Source organism: Diabrotica virgifera, chromosome 8 (assembly GCF_917563875.1).
Source record: "Diabrotica virgifera virgifera chromosome 8, PGI_DIABVI_V3a".
Lineage (NCBI taxonomy): Eukaryota > Metazoa > Arthropoda > Insecta > Coleoptera > Chrysomelidae > Diabrotica > Diabrotica virgifera.
In genome coordinates this window covers 169,512,376-169,529,812 of record NC_065450.1, presented here as the reverse complement: position 1 = coordinate 169,529,812, position 17,437 = coordinate 169,512,376, and the positions used below count along the sequence as shown (strand labels likewise).

The following is a 17,437-nucleotide window of genomic DNA, read 5'->3' as shown; positions in this document are numbered from 1 at the left end:
CTTATTAGGTCTAAAATTTAAAAAATTCTTAAATTGTAAATTTTAAGTAAGTGTTAAAACCAATATCGAAGTGTTGGCAATAAAATTTTGTATACACCACGTCAGTAAAGACTCTTTATCGAATTCGTCTGTTATTCGCCTCGCTCGCTAGGCTCGCTCTGCTCATAATATCAGACTTGTTCGATAAAGAGTAACTTTACTGACTTGGTACATAAATAACTAATATTTATAACAAAATAAAACTACATATTTTTCCAGTTGTAGACTTTTTTTAGAAAAACTTACCACAATTTTTTTGAATAAAAACGCTCAAATACACTGCGATGCAGAACAATCGATTCACTAAAAATTTGGTCATTTTTGATGTTTTGAATTTCCTAAACCTGTTGTCCGATTTAAGTGATTTTTTACCACGCTATAGCCTTATTCATTGGCAATATCCTTGTAATAATATTGTTGCTAGACAGTCATTGTGTACGAATCAAACTGTGTTTTTTTCTCAAAGTTCCCATTACCCTGTGGACTATTCTGGCATTTATAAAATACTGAAATTAAAACCCAACTATAGCCTCAGGTTTTCTTAACATTTTGGCTTTCGATTCATTCGCTTATGTTGTATAATAAAAAAGTTAGGTACTTTAATAACTGGCCATGTTCGTCGTCAGTAGAGGGTGTTTCTAAAATATTTGCACAAAACTTTAAGGCTATGGGTACATAATTCGCAAATATTTTACGTGTATTCCTACTTTTTCTGTCTTTACACGGCAAATTACGTGTAGTAAAATTCACACTGGTATGGATATGTAAACATTACTAGAATGTCATTCTACTTGAAAATGTCATCATTAATTTAAAGAGATGGGTTTTGAATGTTCTTGGATAACTGTTATTTTTATAATTGCAAATTATTAATTCAGTTAATAAATGTGATAATTTTTTCACTAACTACGTATTCAGTGATTGTAATAATTTATTTGTACAACAAAAACTAATACTCAATCGAGAAAAGAGGAAAAGTGTTAAAGTGATTTTTTAATAATATATTGTTATGGAACGCTTACAACTTTGAACATCTTTAACAACAAAATACTTGAATCACAGAATAAAATATCCTGATGTATTCTCTGCTTGGATCTTCCACAAATAATACACAATAAATAACGTTTTATTAAGTTCACGTCTTAAATCAATTATTTATCAAATACACTATATTTCAATAATATTTAATCAATAACTCAAAATATTCCCGATGCAATGTCAAATATTTAAAATTGTCACTGATTGTCAGTGTCTGACTGACAATATATGCTGACAATATTATATTCGGCTGAGTGCGTTGTAAGACAAAGATAGATTTGGAAAATATTACCACGGCATTGTGTTCATTTTTTTCGAATCCTGAAAAAACCAATAAATATTTTTGAAAAATTTAAACGCAAAATGAAAGACTAAATTATTACCGAGGGCCGAAAGTCCCTTAGAATAAATAAAAAGTTTATTTTGAATGAGATATTTGAAATTAAAAATCACACTAAATTTTCTCTTAGTTTTTCACCCCTGTAACTTATTAAAATAAACATTATAGACGTTCTCAGGGACTTTCGGCCCTCGCCAATAACGTAATCTTTCATTCTGCGTTTAAATTTTTCAAAAATACTTATTAGTTTTCTCAGGATTCGAAAAAAATGAATCCCCATTTGGATAGCATTGCAGCCGAAAATACGTACCGATCCTCTTAAGGGGTTATTGTACATGAGAAAATAATGACAATTTTCTTTATAATCATATGTCCGCAAACGCTTCGTCTCCGAGATACGGGATGTTCAATTTTTTTTTACAAACTGATGATTTACTTATTGCTTTAAAACCAGTTGAGATGTGCAAATCAAATTTGGTGGGGTTTAAGACGTAGTTATTGCACATTTTCTGATATACAATTAAGAATTTAATATTCATCAGTGGCGCGCAAACGGGTATTATGACCGATAATATTACCCGTACGCACGCCAATGGTGAATATAAAATTCTTGATTGTATGTCAAAAAAAGGTGCAATAACTACGTTTTAAAACCCACCGAATTTGATCTGCATATCTCAACTGGTTTTAAAGCAATAAATAAATCGTCAATTTGTAAAAAAAATTGAACATCCCGTATCTCGGAAACGAATCGTTTGCGGACATATGGTCATAAAACAAATTGTCATTATTTTCTCATGTAAAATTACCCCTTAAAGTTTGTCGCACTTATTTAGAAACACCCTGTATTGATAAAGAACATGGCTAGTTGTTAAAGTCCCTAACTTTTTTATTATCCAACATAAGCGAATGAAGTGAAAGACAAAATGTTAAGAAAACCTGAGGCTATAGTTGGGTTTTAATTTCAGTATTTTATAAATGCTAGAATAGTCCACAGGGTGATGCGAACTTTGAGAAAAAAACACAGTTTGATTCGTACACCCGGTATACAATGACAGTTTAACTGTGTAGCAACAATATTATTATATAGATATTGTCAATGGATAAGGTTATAACATGGTAAAAAATCACTTAAATCGGACAACAGGTTTAGGAAATTCAAAACATCAAAAATGACCAAATTTTTAGTGGATCGATTTTTTTGCACCGCAGTGTAGATATTAGTAAGAAATTGTCTTAACAAAAACACTCAAATATGAAATATATAGTTCACAGCAACTATCTAAAGATTTATAAGACCGAATGCCAAACGAAATGAATTAATGGCGCGGACCTTAAACATTCTTGCGATACGACCAATGAGGGCGCGATTTGTACTATGGTTCATTCCACCAACATACGACTGTTTTGGATTATCGCGACAACGAATATTTCAGTGTGCAACATAAGAAGTACGAAAGTAAATGTCTCTAATATAATTATTCCAATAAACAGCAATGTAATTTTCAATTTATTTATTTTGTTCTTCATATTTTGCACAATAAAATATTCATTGTCGAAATAATCCAACACAATCTTATATTCGTGGAATAGGGCATAACTGCTATAATTTGAATTTTCTCTCGATTTTAATTGTTTTTAGAGCCAAATAAACGACAAAACAACTTTTTTTCTTTGATATATATTTTAAATTATGTTCTGTTGTGATTTATAGCCTTATTTTTTCCGAATTTAACATTTTATACAAGTTTCCTATTATTAACTCGTCGGTGCCGACGAGCCCACGACGACAGTGTGTCGACACGAGGGTTCCATCAAGGGTGCAGGTAACGCACGACTGTCGGCGGTAGTACTGCGTTACTAAATGCATCATTTAAGTATGTGGTACCAGCCAAGAGGCGCTTGGTCAAGATGGGCACCGAACGTGTTAAAATTGCGCAAACAAAAATGGGAACAGGGAACACTTGACCTACCTTAGACTGAACTGGAAAATGACTATTTATATGTGCGATACAAATATCTTTTTAGTTGACCGAAAACAAATTTCTTCCAATAAAGACCGAATTACTGAAGCATCGGTACATAACGGTATTGTCGGCGCCGGCGTTGCTTTTTAAAGAATACATATATACCGGATGTCTCACAAAAAAATTAAAATATAACGTTTTAACACGTTTCAAACTTGAACTTGAAACAGTGGCAAGATTTGTTAATCTCTAGTTCTTTTCTATTTTTATTTTAGGAAGAAGAAGAAATGGACGAATTTAAAGTAAATAAAGAAAGTGCACGAAAAATATTAAAGCAGCTTATTTTCTCTCAGAAGGTAAGTCAATTATTATTCAACATTAGAACTATTTCTAGCTTTCTTTTATTTAGTGGTAATTGGAGGCACCTAGAAGATAAACTAATAGAGTAGAACCCTGCTAATCCGAACGTTCGTCACATTCAAACCAACGGAAAGTGAAAAAAAAAAAAAAAAAAAGAATGTGTGTGTACTTTGTACGCACGTAAGAAGTTATACTTATATGATTCCAACGAAATTAATATGTACTTTAAACAGTTTATTTATATTTTATTTAAATATTAAACTAATTTTAATACTTACTACTTTCCAAAAATTTTTATTAAAACAATACCAAAAATTAAACAAATAAGAATAAAACACACACAAACACATTGAAAAATGCCACAAAGAAATGATTTCTGAACAATAATTGTTGGCAAAAATTTTAACTAAATACGCATTTTCTGAAAAAAAAAATTATATAACAAATATACTTACAATCATAAAATGTATAAAAAAAAAATAAAAACTTGGGACTTGGCATTGGGATTCGAACCCGCGCGTTTATTCGGGTGCTTAGGATTTGAAGTCGAAGCCTCTACTCGTATAGCCACTTACAGTTACCTGTCATGTGCGAAGATAGGCCAACTGAACGTTTTACTGTTTGACAGTTCTGAATTTAATCAAATTAGTTTGATTTTTGTGGAATTAAAATATTAAAATACAACAAAACAGAGTAAGAAAACAATATATTAGATGAAGATTGGTAGAAATTTTGTTGGTAATCAATTTATGTAAATCAAAGCATTACCTACTAGAAAGGTACATAAATTTTTCAAATAGGTAAACACCTATGTAATTTTTTATTACAATACTGAAACATTTACAATAATTACGTACCTGTTGCTTTTAAAAACTATTTAAAAAGTCACTACAATTATAAACTTACTTTGTTTTCTGACCTCACAACAATAAAAACTAATATACACAACATTTGTTTACCCATAACCGACATATTGAACAATTGTTGACAGGTCATTGTAGTTACTCAATCAGAGCCCATATAACGTTTGAGCTGCGCTCAGGAACAAGACTTTTGATGAATTCGCGGACATATAAATTTATTCCCAACGCGCCTAAAGAAGTATAACTTAAAAAAATTGAAAAATTCAAGACAAAAACTTAAACAACATGTTTATTATACAGAGTAAAACCAGATCATTGAACAATGTAGGATTACTAGAACTTTGACTTTTAAAATGTCTTCAAAATAAATGTGTACTTTATACATAGTGCTTATAAAGGTTAAACATAAACTTACGTCGGTTCTCTTGTAGTCAACTTATGTCCAAAAATATTGCCCACATTCTTACGAGAACATTTGCAGCCCTAAGGTGCATTCTTAAAGAAGTCGGTCACTTTTTTCTGATGTATGAGCATGGAGGTTTAGCGACTTGACGCAGTGATGTTAAACCATTTAAAACATTACATCGATCGGTAACGTAGCAGAGTTCTGCTCCACGTAACGTAGAGCCATATCCAGAGCTTTAGTGGCATCTGCGTGTGTCACTCGACCTGGCAGGGAAACATCTTCCTCGCTTTCTTCGTCTTCAATAGGTTCGCCTTGAGGTTGAACCAAGTCTACAATGTCTTCATCAGTAAATTCTTGGTGCCCGTTGTCGGCAGCTTCAGTCCATTCTGTAATTGCACTATCTTCTTCGTTTTCACATCCTGGAAGTTGTTGTACGACTTCTAGATCATCTTGTAATGGAGTTTGGAAAAAGGGACCTTCTTTCAATTGTAAATCTGGCCACAACTTCTTTCACGATTTTCTAATTAAACTAGCAGAGCAGTTGTCCCAGGCCTCAGCCACCCAATAAATGACATCTTTTATAGTGATTTTTTTTTTCAGGTTGTCAGTAATGAAACTTTCCTCGCCTTCTAATACAGTCTGTACCAAACTTTTTGTATAGTACAGTTTTATAAACTGCAGAACACTCTGGTCCATGGGTTGCACTAAAGAGGTCACATTTGGTGGTAGGAAAACAGCTTTAATTTCATCACATGTAAGCTCCATTACTTCAGGGGTAAAGTAGTATTGCCTAAGAAAAATAGAGCTCTTTTGGGAAGCCCCACTTCCTTATTGAATTTCGAAACGGATGGTTCAACTTGTTTTTCAAATAATTCCATAAAAAGTGCAGTATTCATCCATGCTTTCCTTTGGGCCCTATAATAAACAGGCAAAGCGTTCATGTTATTCAAAGCTATAGTCCAAGTAATGAAGCTTAAAATAGGACAAAACCTCCCAATTTTTACAGAATGAATCGATTTGCTTGAAAATTTGAGAATAAGTAGTGGATAGTCCAAGGATCAAAATCTATATGATGCCAAAAGGCGCTTTTACCATGGGGGTGGTTGCCACCCCATCTCGTGGGTGAAAATTTTTTATTACATTTTGACCGCAAAAGTTGGTAAAAACGTTCATTATAAGCAAAAAACATTCTATATACTTTTTTGATAAAATTAATAGTTCTCGATTTATTCGTTATCGGAGGTGTTAGTTTTATATCGAAAAAATCAATGTTTTTAATAAGTTTTCTGCTAATAACTCAAAAAGTTTTCGTTTTATCAAAACAACTTTACTTAACAAAAATGTACCTTTTGAAAAAATAAACAAAGCCGTTTTTTTTTTCAATTTTCTTTAAGACCAACAGTAATCGAGCTATACTTTATTATATGTTAGCTCTTCTTCATCAAATGCTAAATATTGTAGTTTCAAAAGCAATAGATGGGAAAACTATGCATTTTTCGAGGATAACTTGTTTAAACTAATTTAAAGTATTTAAAAATATCTATCTTCAGAAATGAAAAAAAGTCTGTAACTCAAAAATTAAGTGACTTATAATGAAAAGAATGTCAGTCCCTATTTTTTTCAGCAAAAAGTGGTCGGAAAACAACCCCCTATTCACCACCCTAATTAAAATTAGTCATTGATCTGATTTGGTCTTCTTTATTTATGTATTATTAATAGGTTCTAGAAGTTTGAACGGCTTATAACGATTAGCTTTTTAAGACATTGAGTTAAAAGAGAATAACGAGTTTTTGTAGTTTGGTAAAAAATGCCCTTTTTTCAGAATAGAAAGATTAGCATCAGAGATACGAAAAAATATTTTAATATGAAATTGTAGCTTATTTAATTCCCAAAAAATTGATTTGCAAAAATTGTTTCTACGGCAAAAATTGAGTGAGCTATTGACAATTAAAACTTGTAATAACATGCAAAAACCACCTTTACCAACCCCTTCAATGTCATCTGTTTTTGTGACTGAGGATTTTAAAAGAATTTAATATTAATAGCCTTATAGACCTTATAAAAACCTACAAAATTTTTTTTTACCAAACTTTCTAAGATAAAAAATAAAAAAGTTACGGTTAAAAAATCAATATATTTAAAAAAAAAGGAGATATTCAATTGGAAGCACATTAATGTAAGTTGGCGGTGTTTTTAGTCATTGGCCTTATTTTTTATTCTTATTTATTTATGTATTATTAATAGATTCTAAAAGTTTCACTGGCTTAAAATAATTAGTTTTTAAAAAACTGGAGTTTAAAGTGAATAACGAATTTTTGTAATTTGGTAAAAAATGCCATTCTCTTCAGAATAGTAAGATTAGCATCAGAGACACAGTTCACCAAATATAGCTGAAAGTGTGAAAACGCGTGACGATCATAATGCTCATTCGTCAAACGACAGACCTCGCACTCGAATGACGGTCCAGACCGTTTGTATGTGCGTTCTCACTTCATTTTTAGCGCAGGCAATGGGAATTTCACACTTTCAGCTATATTTGGTGAACTGTACGAAAAAATATTTAAATATGAAATTGTAGGTTATAGTGAATCGTAAATGAGTATACCATCGAAAAACATGAATTTTTTAGATATAAAACTAACACATTCGATAGCGAATAAATTGAAAACTATTAATTTTATCAAAAAGATGCATAGAACAACTTTTGCTTAGAATGAACGTTTTTATCAACTTTTGCGTTCAAAATATAATGAAAAATTTCCACCCCAGGGATGGGGTGGCAACCACCCCCATGGTGAAAGCGCCTTTCGGCATCATATAGATTTTGATCCTTGGACAAATCGATCCATTCTGTAAAAATTGCGAGGTGAAAAGCTTCGGATCCTGGACTACTAGTGGTTTTTTTTAGATTTGCCAATGACCGTTAACAGTGACATCAATCTGAGATATGTGGGAGAGGGAAAGAGTAAGACAGGTGCAGCGACTCAGAATCAATGACAACGAAAGCTTTGAATTATAAGTTAACTTTCGGATAATCCGAACAGGCTGTCCCCCCAATTAGTTCAGATTTGCGGGGATCTACTGTATATATTATAATTGAAGCCGTGCGTCGCTGTTTACTGTGTCTTCCCAGCGCTTTCGTGGCTTCCCAACCGGTCTCTTTCCTTGCATTCTAGCATTCAGTGCTCGTTTTGGTAGCTTCTCTCCCATTCTTATCACATGTCCGGCCCACTGCAATCTTTGTATTCTAATGAAGTCTGACAGGGGCGTTTCCTTATAAAATTGGTAAAGCTCGTTGTTGTATCGACTTCTGAAGATTCCGTTTTCCCTCACAGGTCCTAGTATTCTCCTAAGTACTTTCCTTTCGAATGTGTCGAGTTTGTTTTTGGATGTTTCTTTCAGGACCCAGGCTTCACTGCCATAGCATGTTATTGGTCGAATTAAGGTTTTATAGATTCTCATCTTTGTATTTCGGTGGACAGTTTTAGACCGAAATATATGGGAGAGGGCAAAATAAGCTCTGTTTGCCTGCGTTATTCTCTTCCGCATTTCTCCATCTTCTGATCCGTCGGCATATATTTCTACTCCCAGGTATGTAAACTTTTCAACCGTTTCAATGTCATCTTCATGTATACTGTTTTCTGGGACTATATTTCTTCTCGTCTGAGTCATTATCTTTGTTTTTTTCTGTGTTAATTTCCAGACCTAGCATTTTTATTTGTGTTTTTAATTCTGCATATGTTTCCTGTGCTCCTGTTGATGTTTTACTCATAATATTAATATCATCAGCATAAGTGGCCAGTTGAACCGTTCGGTTGGTCAGTAGATTTCCTCGTCCAGTTTGCATTTGCCTAACCACATACTCCAGTGCCAGGTTAAACAATGTTTAGTTCAGAGAAATAAGGAAAAAAAATAGCCTGTTGGTGACACAACCCCCTCCAGGCCGAAACCAAATTTTTTGAGTAATATGGACATCTATAATAATAACCTATATATTTCCTGCAGCCGATTTTGATGATATACATAGTTATAAAAAAATGAAGATCAAAAAACGGTAAATTTTCGCTTTTTTCGTCTATTACTAAGAAAATAGTCATTTTAAACAAATTTGAGAGTAAGAAACTCATAAACGGTATAAAAAAACTTCAATATGGCGTTTGCTTAATATGTCTATCCTTATTGGTTGCTTAGAAAATTGCAAAATAAATCATAAATTTTGAGTTTTTATAAATATTTATAACTTATGTAAAAATTAACTTAGAACCTTCTTATTACACAGAATGCTGAGACTTATGGTGCTTAATTCATACCCTAAATTTCGAAGAAATTGGTCAAATAGTTTAAAAGTTATTTAATTTGATTATCCCAAATTTATTTTTTTTGCAACACTGTAAGTCAGCAAATGAAGAAGCTACAGTAATACTTTGGATAGTTTATGGAAGAAGGAAATTTACAGTATTAATTTAATTAAAAAAAATTACAAAAAATAATTAAATATTGCAAAATTATTTTGCAAAAACATGTGAATTAAATAAATGGGGGGGGGGGGGGGGGGGCTAACTTTGTCCCTAATTGTCCTAGGACAGTTGTTTTTCTTTCTAAATGTGTATAAAAATTCAGTCTTTCTAAATATGAAAAAATAATTTTTCTACAGGTAACGGTTAAAAAGTTATTCCAATTGTTTATAAGTAAGCAAAAAATCGACATGTTTTTTCAAAATAATTTTACACTGTTTAAAATTATTTTTTGTCATTTATTTTTAATAATGGTAATAGTATAAATGTTCTTCTTTTATAAACTGTCCGAAGTATGATTGTAGCCTCATAATTTTCTGACTTGTAGTGTTGCAAAAAAATGAATTTGGGATAAACAAATTAAATAACTTTTAAACTATGTGACCAATTGCTTTGAAATTTAAAATATAATTTAAGTACAAGAAGTATCAGCATTCCGTGTAATAAGAAGGTTCTAAGTTAATTTTTACATAAGTTATGAATATTTTTAAAAACTCTAAATTTATGATTTATTTTGCAATTTTCTAAGCAACCAATAAGGATGGACATATTCAGCGAAGGCCATATTGAATTTTTTTATACGATTTATGAGTTTCTTACACTCAAATTTGTTTAAAGTGCTTAACTTTTTGGTAATAGACGAAAAAAGCGAAAATTTAGCGTTTTTTGATCTTCATTTGTTTATAACTATGTATATCATCAAAATCGGCTGCAGGAAACATATAGGCTAATAATATAGATGTCCATACTACTCAAAAAATTTGGTTTCGGCCTGGAGGGGGATGTGTCACGAGAAAAATCTTATTTCTCTGGACTAGTTGGGGCCAGCCCATCTCCCTGCTTTAGTCCATGCGAAATGTTGAAAAAATCTGTCCGGTGGTTTTGTATTCGTACACATGCCTGAGTTTCATCCATTGTGGCTTTAATGAGTCTTATTAGCTTGTGTGGTATTGCCAATTCAGCCAACATATAGTATAGTTTGTTCCTTTTGAGTCGTATGCCTGTTTGAAGTCTACAAACACGTTGTGAACATCAACATCGTGTTCCCATGCTTTGCTCAAGATCTGTTTGACTGTAAATATTTGATCCAGTGTCGATCTTCCCCGTCGGAAGCCCGTCTGATACTCTCCAATAATATTTTCTGCTAGTGGTTGGAGCCGCTGGTTTATAATATACGTGAGGACTTTATATACGCTGTACATAGTAGAGAGATTCCACGGTAGTTTTTGCATTGGAGTTTGTCTCCTTTTTTATAGATCGGGCATACTATACCTTTTCTTCCAGTCGTCGGGTATTTTCTCTTCTTGCGATACATCTTTGATGAGCGCGTGGATGTGACTTGCTAGGTGGTCGCCACCTACCTTATACAGTGTGTCAATTTGAAAAGTTGCCACCCCCTATAATTTGGTCCCTATAGAAAATCTAAAAATATGCAAAAACACGTCAAATTTATTTGTGAGGGGGACATTTTGTAGACTAGTTTTCAACTAAATTACATCAACCCTATAGCGGGGGCGTACACAACCCCCAAAATCTTTAATGGAAAGGGGGGTTGAGTGATACCTCATTTTGAAGGTCATTAAATTACCTTTCCAAAAATACCACATGCCTTATATTTCTTTTCAGTAGTTTTGGAAAAATCTTGGACTCACCACTCTAAAAAATTTTGGAGTTCTTAACTCTATACTTAATACCTTTACGGTTTTGCTTGGTTTTTCCAAAAATACTTCAAAAAAATACTCTAAATACTTCAACATCCCCAATAGTGGAGTCACTGAAGGTGGATATGAGCTATTAACTCCGATTTCGTTGAACCTCCATCGATTTGCATGAAAATTGGTGAATGGTTAGAGGATATCTCAAGGAACAAAGGTGACATGGTGACAACTTGCGCTTTTACCCTGGGGGTGGATGCCACCCCTTCTCGGGGGTGAAAATTATTTTATTAAAAATAACCCATAATTCGATAGAGGGACAAATTTTAAGCAAAATTTGTTATATAAAGTTATTAAAATAAATCAAAACTTTTTGAGTTATTAAAGATCAAAGATTTTAATTTTTCTTGAGAAAAATGCATGTTTTTAACGAACTTTTCATCAATAACTTAAAAAGTGTAAGTTTTTTCAAAAAAGTTATAATTATCAAAATTAAAGCTAATAAAAAATGAAATAAATCCCTTACTAGAAAAACCTTTTAATGTTAACTAAAAGTGAGTTATAGGTAATTGAATGTATATTTTTTTCGGCGAGTAAAAAACTCATAAGTATTCAAGCTGAAATAACGGGAAATTGATGCATTTTATAACATAAACTTATTTAACTTTTGTCAAAGTACTTAAAAATATCTATCAAATGAGCCCCCGAACATGTTGCTAGCGTTAAAATTTATGCTCCAAAATTTTTTCAAAATTTATTTTTATAAAATTTTTCCAAAAAATGTTATTGTTTTTTTTTAATAACTCCGTTCGTATTTACGATATCAGGTTCATCTAAAAACTGTTTGAAAGCAAATTCCAAGTGCTATTTAAGCACGTTAAACTTGATCTTCTAAACTCCTTACTTTTTTAAAAAATAAAAAGTTAAATGACCCCGGTTGCATGGTTCCCACATCAAAATTTAAGATTTAAACGTTTTTATCTCAGGTTATTTTTTACCCTATAGAAATAGTAAAACAGAAAAAATATTTGGCACAGAAAAAACTTAAATTTGATTATATATAATTTTTTACGTATATTGAGTATTTTTGGAGTTATTATCAAAAGAATATGAGAATTACAATTATTTTAAAAATTATGATTTTTTAAAATATCTTTTTTTTCAAAAATATGCATTTTAAACCGGTCAAAATTATCGAAAACATTACTTATGCTAATATTAAGAAGCTCTTGTAAGGATTACTATAAATTTTAATTTTTGTGGAAATGGCGTATGTTTTATTTTTCATTTTTTCCTAAAAAATTCGAAACGGTTCTTTTATTTTCATTATAACTTGATTAATTTTGACGCGATTACCTTGTTCTGAAGCTCATTTAATAGGTATTCCGAAGTACTTTCACAAATGTTTAGCAGGAATATTTTATACATTGCATGGTTTTCCAGTTATTTAAGCTTGAATACGTAGATTTGAGTACTCGTCGAAAAAATACACATTCAATTGCCAATAACTCACTTTGAACTTACATTAGTTTAGTTCTTTATGTGAGAAATGTATTCAATTTTTTATTATCTTCAATTTCATTAATAATAACTTTTTTATAAAAGCTTATAGTTTTTGATTTATACGTGAAAAACCGATTTAAAACATGCATTTTTTTACGAAAAAATAAAATCTTTGGTCTTTAATAACTCAAAAACTGTTGATTTATTTTAATAACTTTATATAACAAATTTTGCTTATAATTTGTCCCTCTATGGACTTATGGCATTATTTTTAATAAAATAATTTTCACCCATGAGAAGGGGTGGCATCCATCCCCAGGGTAAAAGCGCAAGTTGGCATCATGTCACCTTTGTTCCTTGAGGTATCCTCTAATTACTCACCAATTTTCATGAAAATCGATGGAGGTTCAACGAAATCGGAGGTGAAAACCTTCAGTGACTGCACTACAAAAAAAATTCAATTTGGAGTTCAATACCCCAAAAAAATTTTTTGAGTTCTGAGCTCGATATTTAATTATTAAAATTAATTATAAAAAATTAAAATTACTGAAAAGAAATATAATGTATGTGGTATTTTTGAAAAGGTAATCGAACGACCTTTAAAATAAGGTATCACTCAACCCCCCTTTCCATTAAAGATTTTGGGGGTTGTGTCCGCCCCCGCTAGAGGGTTAGTGTAATTTAGTTGAAAACTGGTCTATAAAATGTCCCCCTCACAAATAAATTTGACGTGTTTTTGCATATTTTTAGATTTTCTATAGGGACCAAATTATAAGGGTGGCAACTTTTTAAATTGACACCCTATATAGTTCTGCTGGTATTTCGTCAACTCCCGGAGCTTTATTGTTTTTCTGGGCCTTAATGGCTTCGAGAACTTCCTCTATGGTTGGAGCTTCTACTCCATTCTCTTCTATGTAGATCATACCCATTTCATCTTCCATGTCTACTTGAGTTTCAAGTAGTGTCTGAAAATAATGCTTCGTGGTTTCTGTGACATTCTGTTAGTCACTGATTATTTGCCCACTTTCATCTTTACATAGACTTGTTTGAGGTTTATACCCACTTTTTATCTTTTTTAGGTATTCGTAAGCCCCTCTAATTTCGTTGCTTTTGAAATTTTCTTCCATTTTTTTCTATTTGTCCATTTTCATAGGCTCTCTTTTTATTTCTACATGTCTTGTCTGCTTTCCGTCTTGCGACTTCAAATAATGTTCGTCTTTCCCGTATTCTTCTTGTTATGTACATTTTGTGTGCTTCATTTCTTTCCTCTATTGCTTGTCTGCACTCGTCATCAAACCATGCTGCTCTTCTCTCCTTTTTCTTGTTTCCCAGGGTGGACGCTGCTGCTGTCAGTACTGCTGTTTTGATATTAGTCCATTTGCCCTCTATGGAGTGCAGTTTTAGCGTCCTTAACTCATTTGCGACTTCTTGTTCGAACTTCTCTTTACATTCCTGAATCTTCAGTTTTTCCAGGTCCAGTTTGTTTGTTCTTTGTTGTCTTTCGTTTCTTTCCCTGTTAATTCTGCATCTAAATTTGGTTTGTACTAAAAAATGGTCTGATCCACAGCATGCTCCTCGTCGTGTTCTCGCATCGGAGATAGTACTGGCTGCCCTTTTGTCTATCAGCACATGGTCAATTTGATTGGTTGTGGTTCCATCTGGTGAAATCCATGTCAAATTATAACCATGTTTTTACTGGTGGCAAAATTTATTTATCAAAAACTCCCCATTCTCGCTTGTTTTATTGTGCAGAGAGTGTTTTCCTATTGTGCCATAGAACTGCGGTTCCTTGCCTATTTTAGCATTCATATCACCCATTATAATCTTGATGTCATTTTTTGGCGCATTATCATATACTATCTCCAGCTGTTGGTAAAAGCTTTCCTTTGTATGTTGCTCTTGATCTTCTGTTGGACAGTGAATGTTTATCATTGTTAGGTTGAAGAAGTGGGTGCAAATTCTCAACTTGCATATCCTTTCACTGACTGCCTGGAAGTCGATGATTTTTGACTTAAAATCATTATCCACCACAAATGCGACTCCACATTCTTTGTTTCCTTGTTCCTTCCCACTATATAGAATTGTGTGCGTTTTAGTGTCCCTGACACCTTTCCCCAGCCATCTTGTCTCCTGAAGAGCAGTAATCATGAGCTTATATCTTTACCCTTAAAGCTAGTTCCACCGAAATCCATGAGAACTCGTCATTGTGACTTAACATCGCGAATATAATTGATGTATAACATTTTGCGATATTTATTTTATAGCAACTTTAATAACCATAATAATTAATAAAATTTGTAGAAACTTGAAGATCTGTCTACATCTAGCACTGCTTCTATCGAGGCAGAAGTGACCAGTTACTTTTTGAACTTACACGCCAAGCTACAGTATATTCAGAATAATCTCAAAGACGATATAATCAGGTCTACTACACTTGGATCTGTCAAACAAGATATCAAAGAGACTTATACGGAAATTGTTCATTCAATAGAAAATTTAAAAGACATCATTATTGCTTGTGATAAAGTGGAGATGAGAAAAATGAACATGAGGGCTATTTACAACAAATTAAAGGAAGCAAAGAATACTCCTTGCTACTTATTATCGGATAAGAAGTTGGATACTTTTGAGTAAGTTATTTCACTAGAGTAGTATTACTGGTTGTTTAACATTTTTATTATATTTTTGAGAGTTAAATGACGGTTTTCTTCACTTCAAACTTAATTACAATTTATTTACACTACACCTGTTTCAGTAGAGTGCCTTTCCCAAGTAATGTTTTTTACTATGTATCTACACTTTTAGCTGAATAAGTTGAGGAGGGTAGAGCTGTTTGTCTCAAGTTCAGAAGTTTGTTCAGAATTATATGTGTGATTACTAGCAGGTATTGAACGAAACATCAAAAATAAGCAATAAACACTAATTACAACACCTGCTTATAAAGTGTATCCCTTCTGATAGCTCTAATATTGAGAGAAAGCGGAATTTCTCCATAAGCGCAATACAATAATAATACACAAATTCAAATTGGTTTGTTGCTAAATAATTCAAAAACGAAACAATGGAAATACAGGTACAGTAGAGTCTCGGTTATCCGCCCTTCTGTTATCCGCCGCACCATTTAAGCAAAATTTTTTTTTCAAATTTATATAAATTTAAAAATATTAAAGAATGAGTAAAAATTTTTCAAGATGAGATAAAATATGCCGAGCAACAAGAAGCCAGAGCTGTCGATATTATGATGCTACAAGATGGCGAGTATTGGCAGCAACAAAACGAGATACATCGGCAAGGCAGATGAAAATCGCTAGTTTTTTTCGTTCATCCTAAATCATTCTGTGTACAATGTCCAATGTCAGTCAAAATTAAACTGATTCTCTTCTTCTTGTGCCACTCCTATCGGAGACAGGAAATCATCAAGGCCTCAACTTGTGTTTCATTTAACGCTCCCTATTATCCGCCATTTTTTGCTTATCCGCCCTTCCGTCGGCCCGTTTATGGCGGATAACCGAGACTCTACTGTAATTAAATTTAGGTTAAGCTTACCCCGTCTGGCTGGAGGCACAACGATTGAAAAACAAACGAACGAATTCGCTAACTACTACATGTCTGTTCACATTCGAGTTTTGAAGGCATCTCATTCCTTATATTATAGGGGAAGAATTTTTGGATCAAGTGGTAAGCGTCCCGTCCTCTTCTTCGCGACACAAGTGAATTTCGATAACAAGGAACAACACAGGCGCCGACAAGGGTAAAAAAGGGATATGATTTCGAACTATTTAGACAACCAAATCAATTTTATGGGATTTCCAACATTATATAGTATTTTTACTACAAAAACGTTATTACGTAGGTCAAAATTTTTGACGTAAGAGAACTGTCAAAACATTAGAATGTGACTTTTATAAAAACATGAGTCACATTCTAATGTTTTGACAGTTCTCTTACGTCAAAAATTTTGACCTACGTAATAACGTTTTTGTAGTAAAAATACTATATATGTATTTTTTTGTATTAATTTCCATAGATTTTAATAAAGAGAGCTTAAGGCCTTTATTTTGAATGCGGAGAATTTGAAATTGGTCATTAAAAGGATGATTATGATCAAGAAGGTAAAGTGCTCACGCATAATTTGTTTTTTTATTATTGAAAGCCCTTTTGTGTTCTTCTATACCTTTGTTAAACATATTATCAGTTTGACCGATGTAAGTTTTGGACAGACGTGTAAGTTTTGTATACACCAATATGTAAGTGCTTTTTCTTTTGGCTGTTGTTGTTCTTAATATAGTTGCTTTACTTATGTTTATTCTGAAAGCTGGTGTTAGTTATCACTTTCTTTCTTACGTCTTTGGACATTTTTGTTGATATCTTATCTGTATAATCGAGCAAGAGGTACCTACTGGATTTTTCCTCTAGTGGTGGAAAGACTAATTTTGGGGGTTTATTATGCAGTTTTTTATTGAACCCTTTCAGACCTGGTGTACATTGCAATGTATATTAAATTTAGGTAATCCTATCGACCAAAATATATACACTCCTGGCCAAAAAAATCGGGACACCTTAAAAATGGGTCATTTTTGATGTCTCGAATCTCCTAAACCTGTTGTCCGATTTTAGTGATTTTTTTAATATGTTATTCTGAGAATATGGATGTAGTAACATTGTTGCTGAACAGGTAAATGTCATTGTATACCGGGTGTAACAATAATACTGTGTTTTTTCCTAAAAGTTTATAATGCCCTGTGGAATATT

The 17,437-nt window shown here is 32.6% G+C and overlaps 1 protein-coding gene across 3 annotated transcripts in view; it reads left to right on the top strand.

The window, feature by feature from the left end:
• The window catches only part of LOC126889739 (uncharacterized), a 194,580-nt gene that overhangs the window by 69,995 nt on the left and 107,148 nt on the right, over nucleotides 1–17,437 (top strand). For all 3 annotated transcript variants that reach the window (XM_050658290.1, XM_050658289.1, XM_050658288.1), the window contains 2 exons: nucleotides 3,660–3,740; nucleotides 14,987–15,315. In XM_050658290.1, the coding sequence (XP_050514247.1) occupies nucleotides 3,660–3,740; nucleotides 14,987–15,315 (410 nt within the window). The remainder of the gene's footprint in view (nucleotides 1–3,659; nucleotides 3,741–14,986; nucleotides 15,316–17,437) is intronic.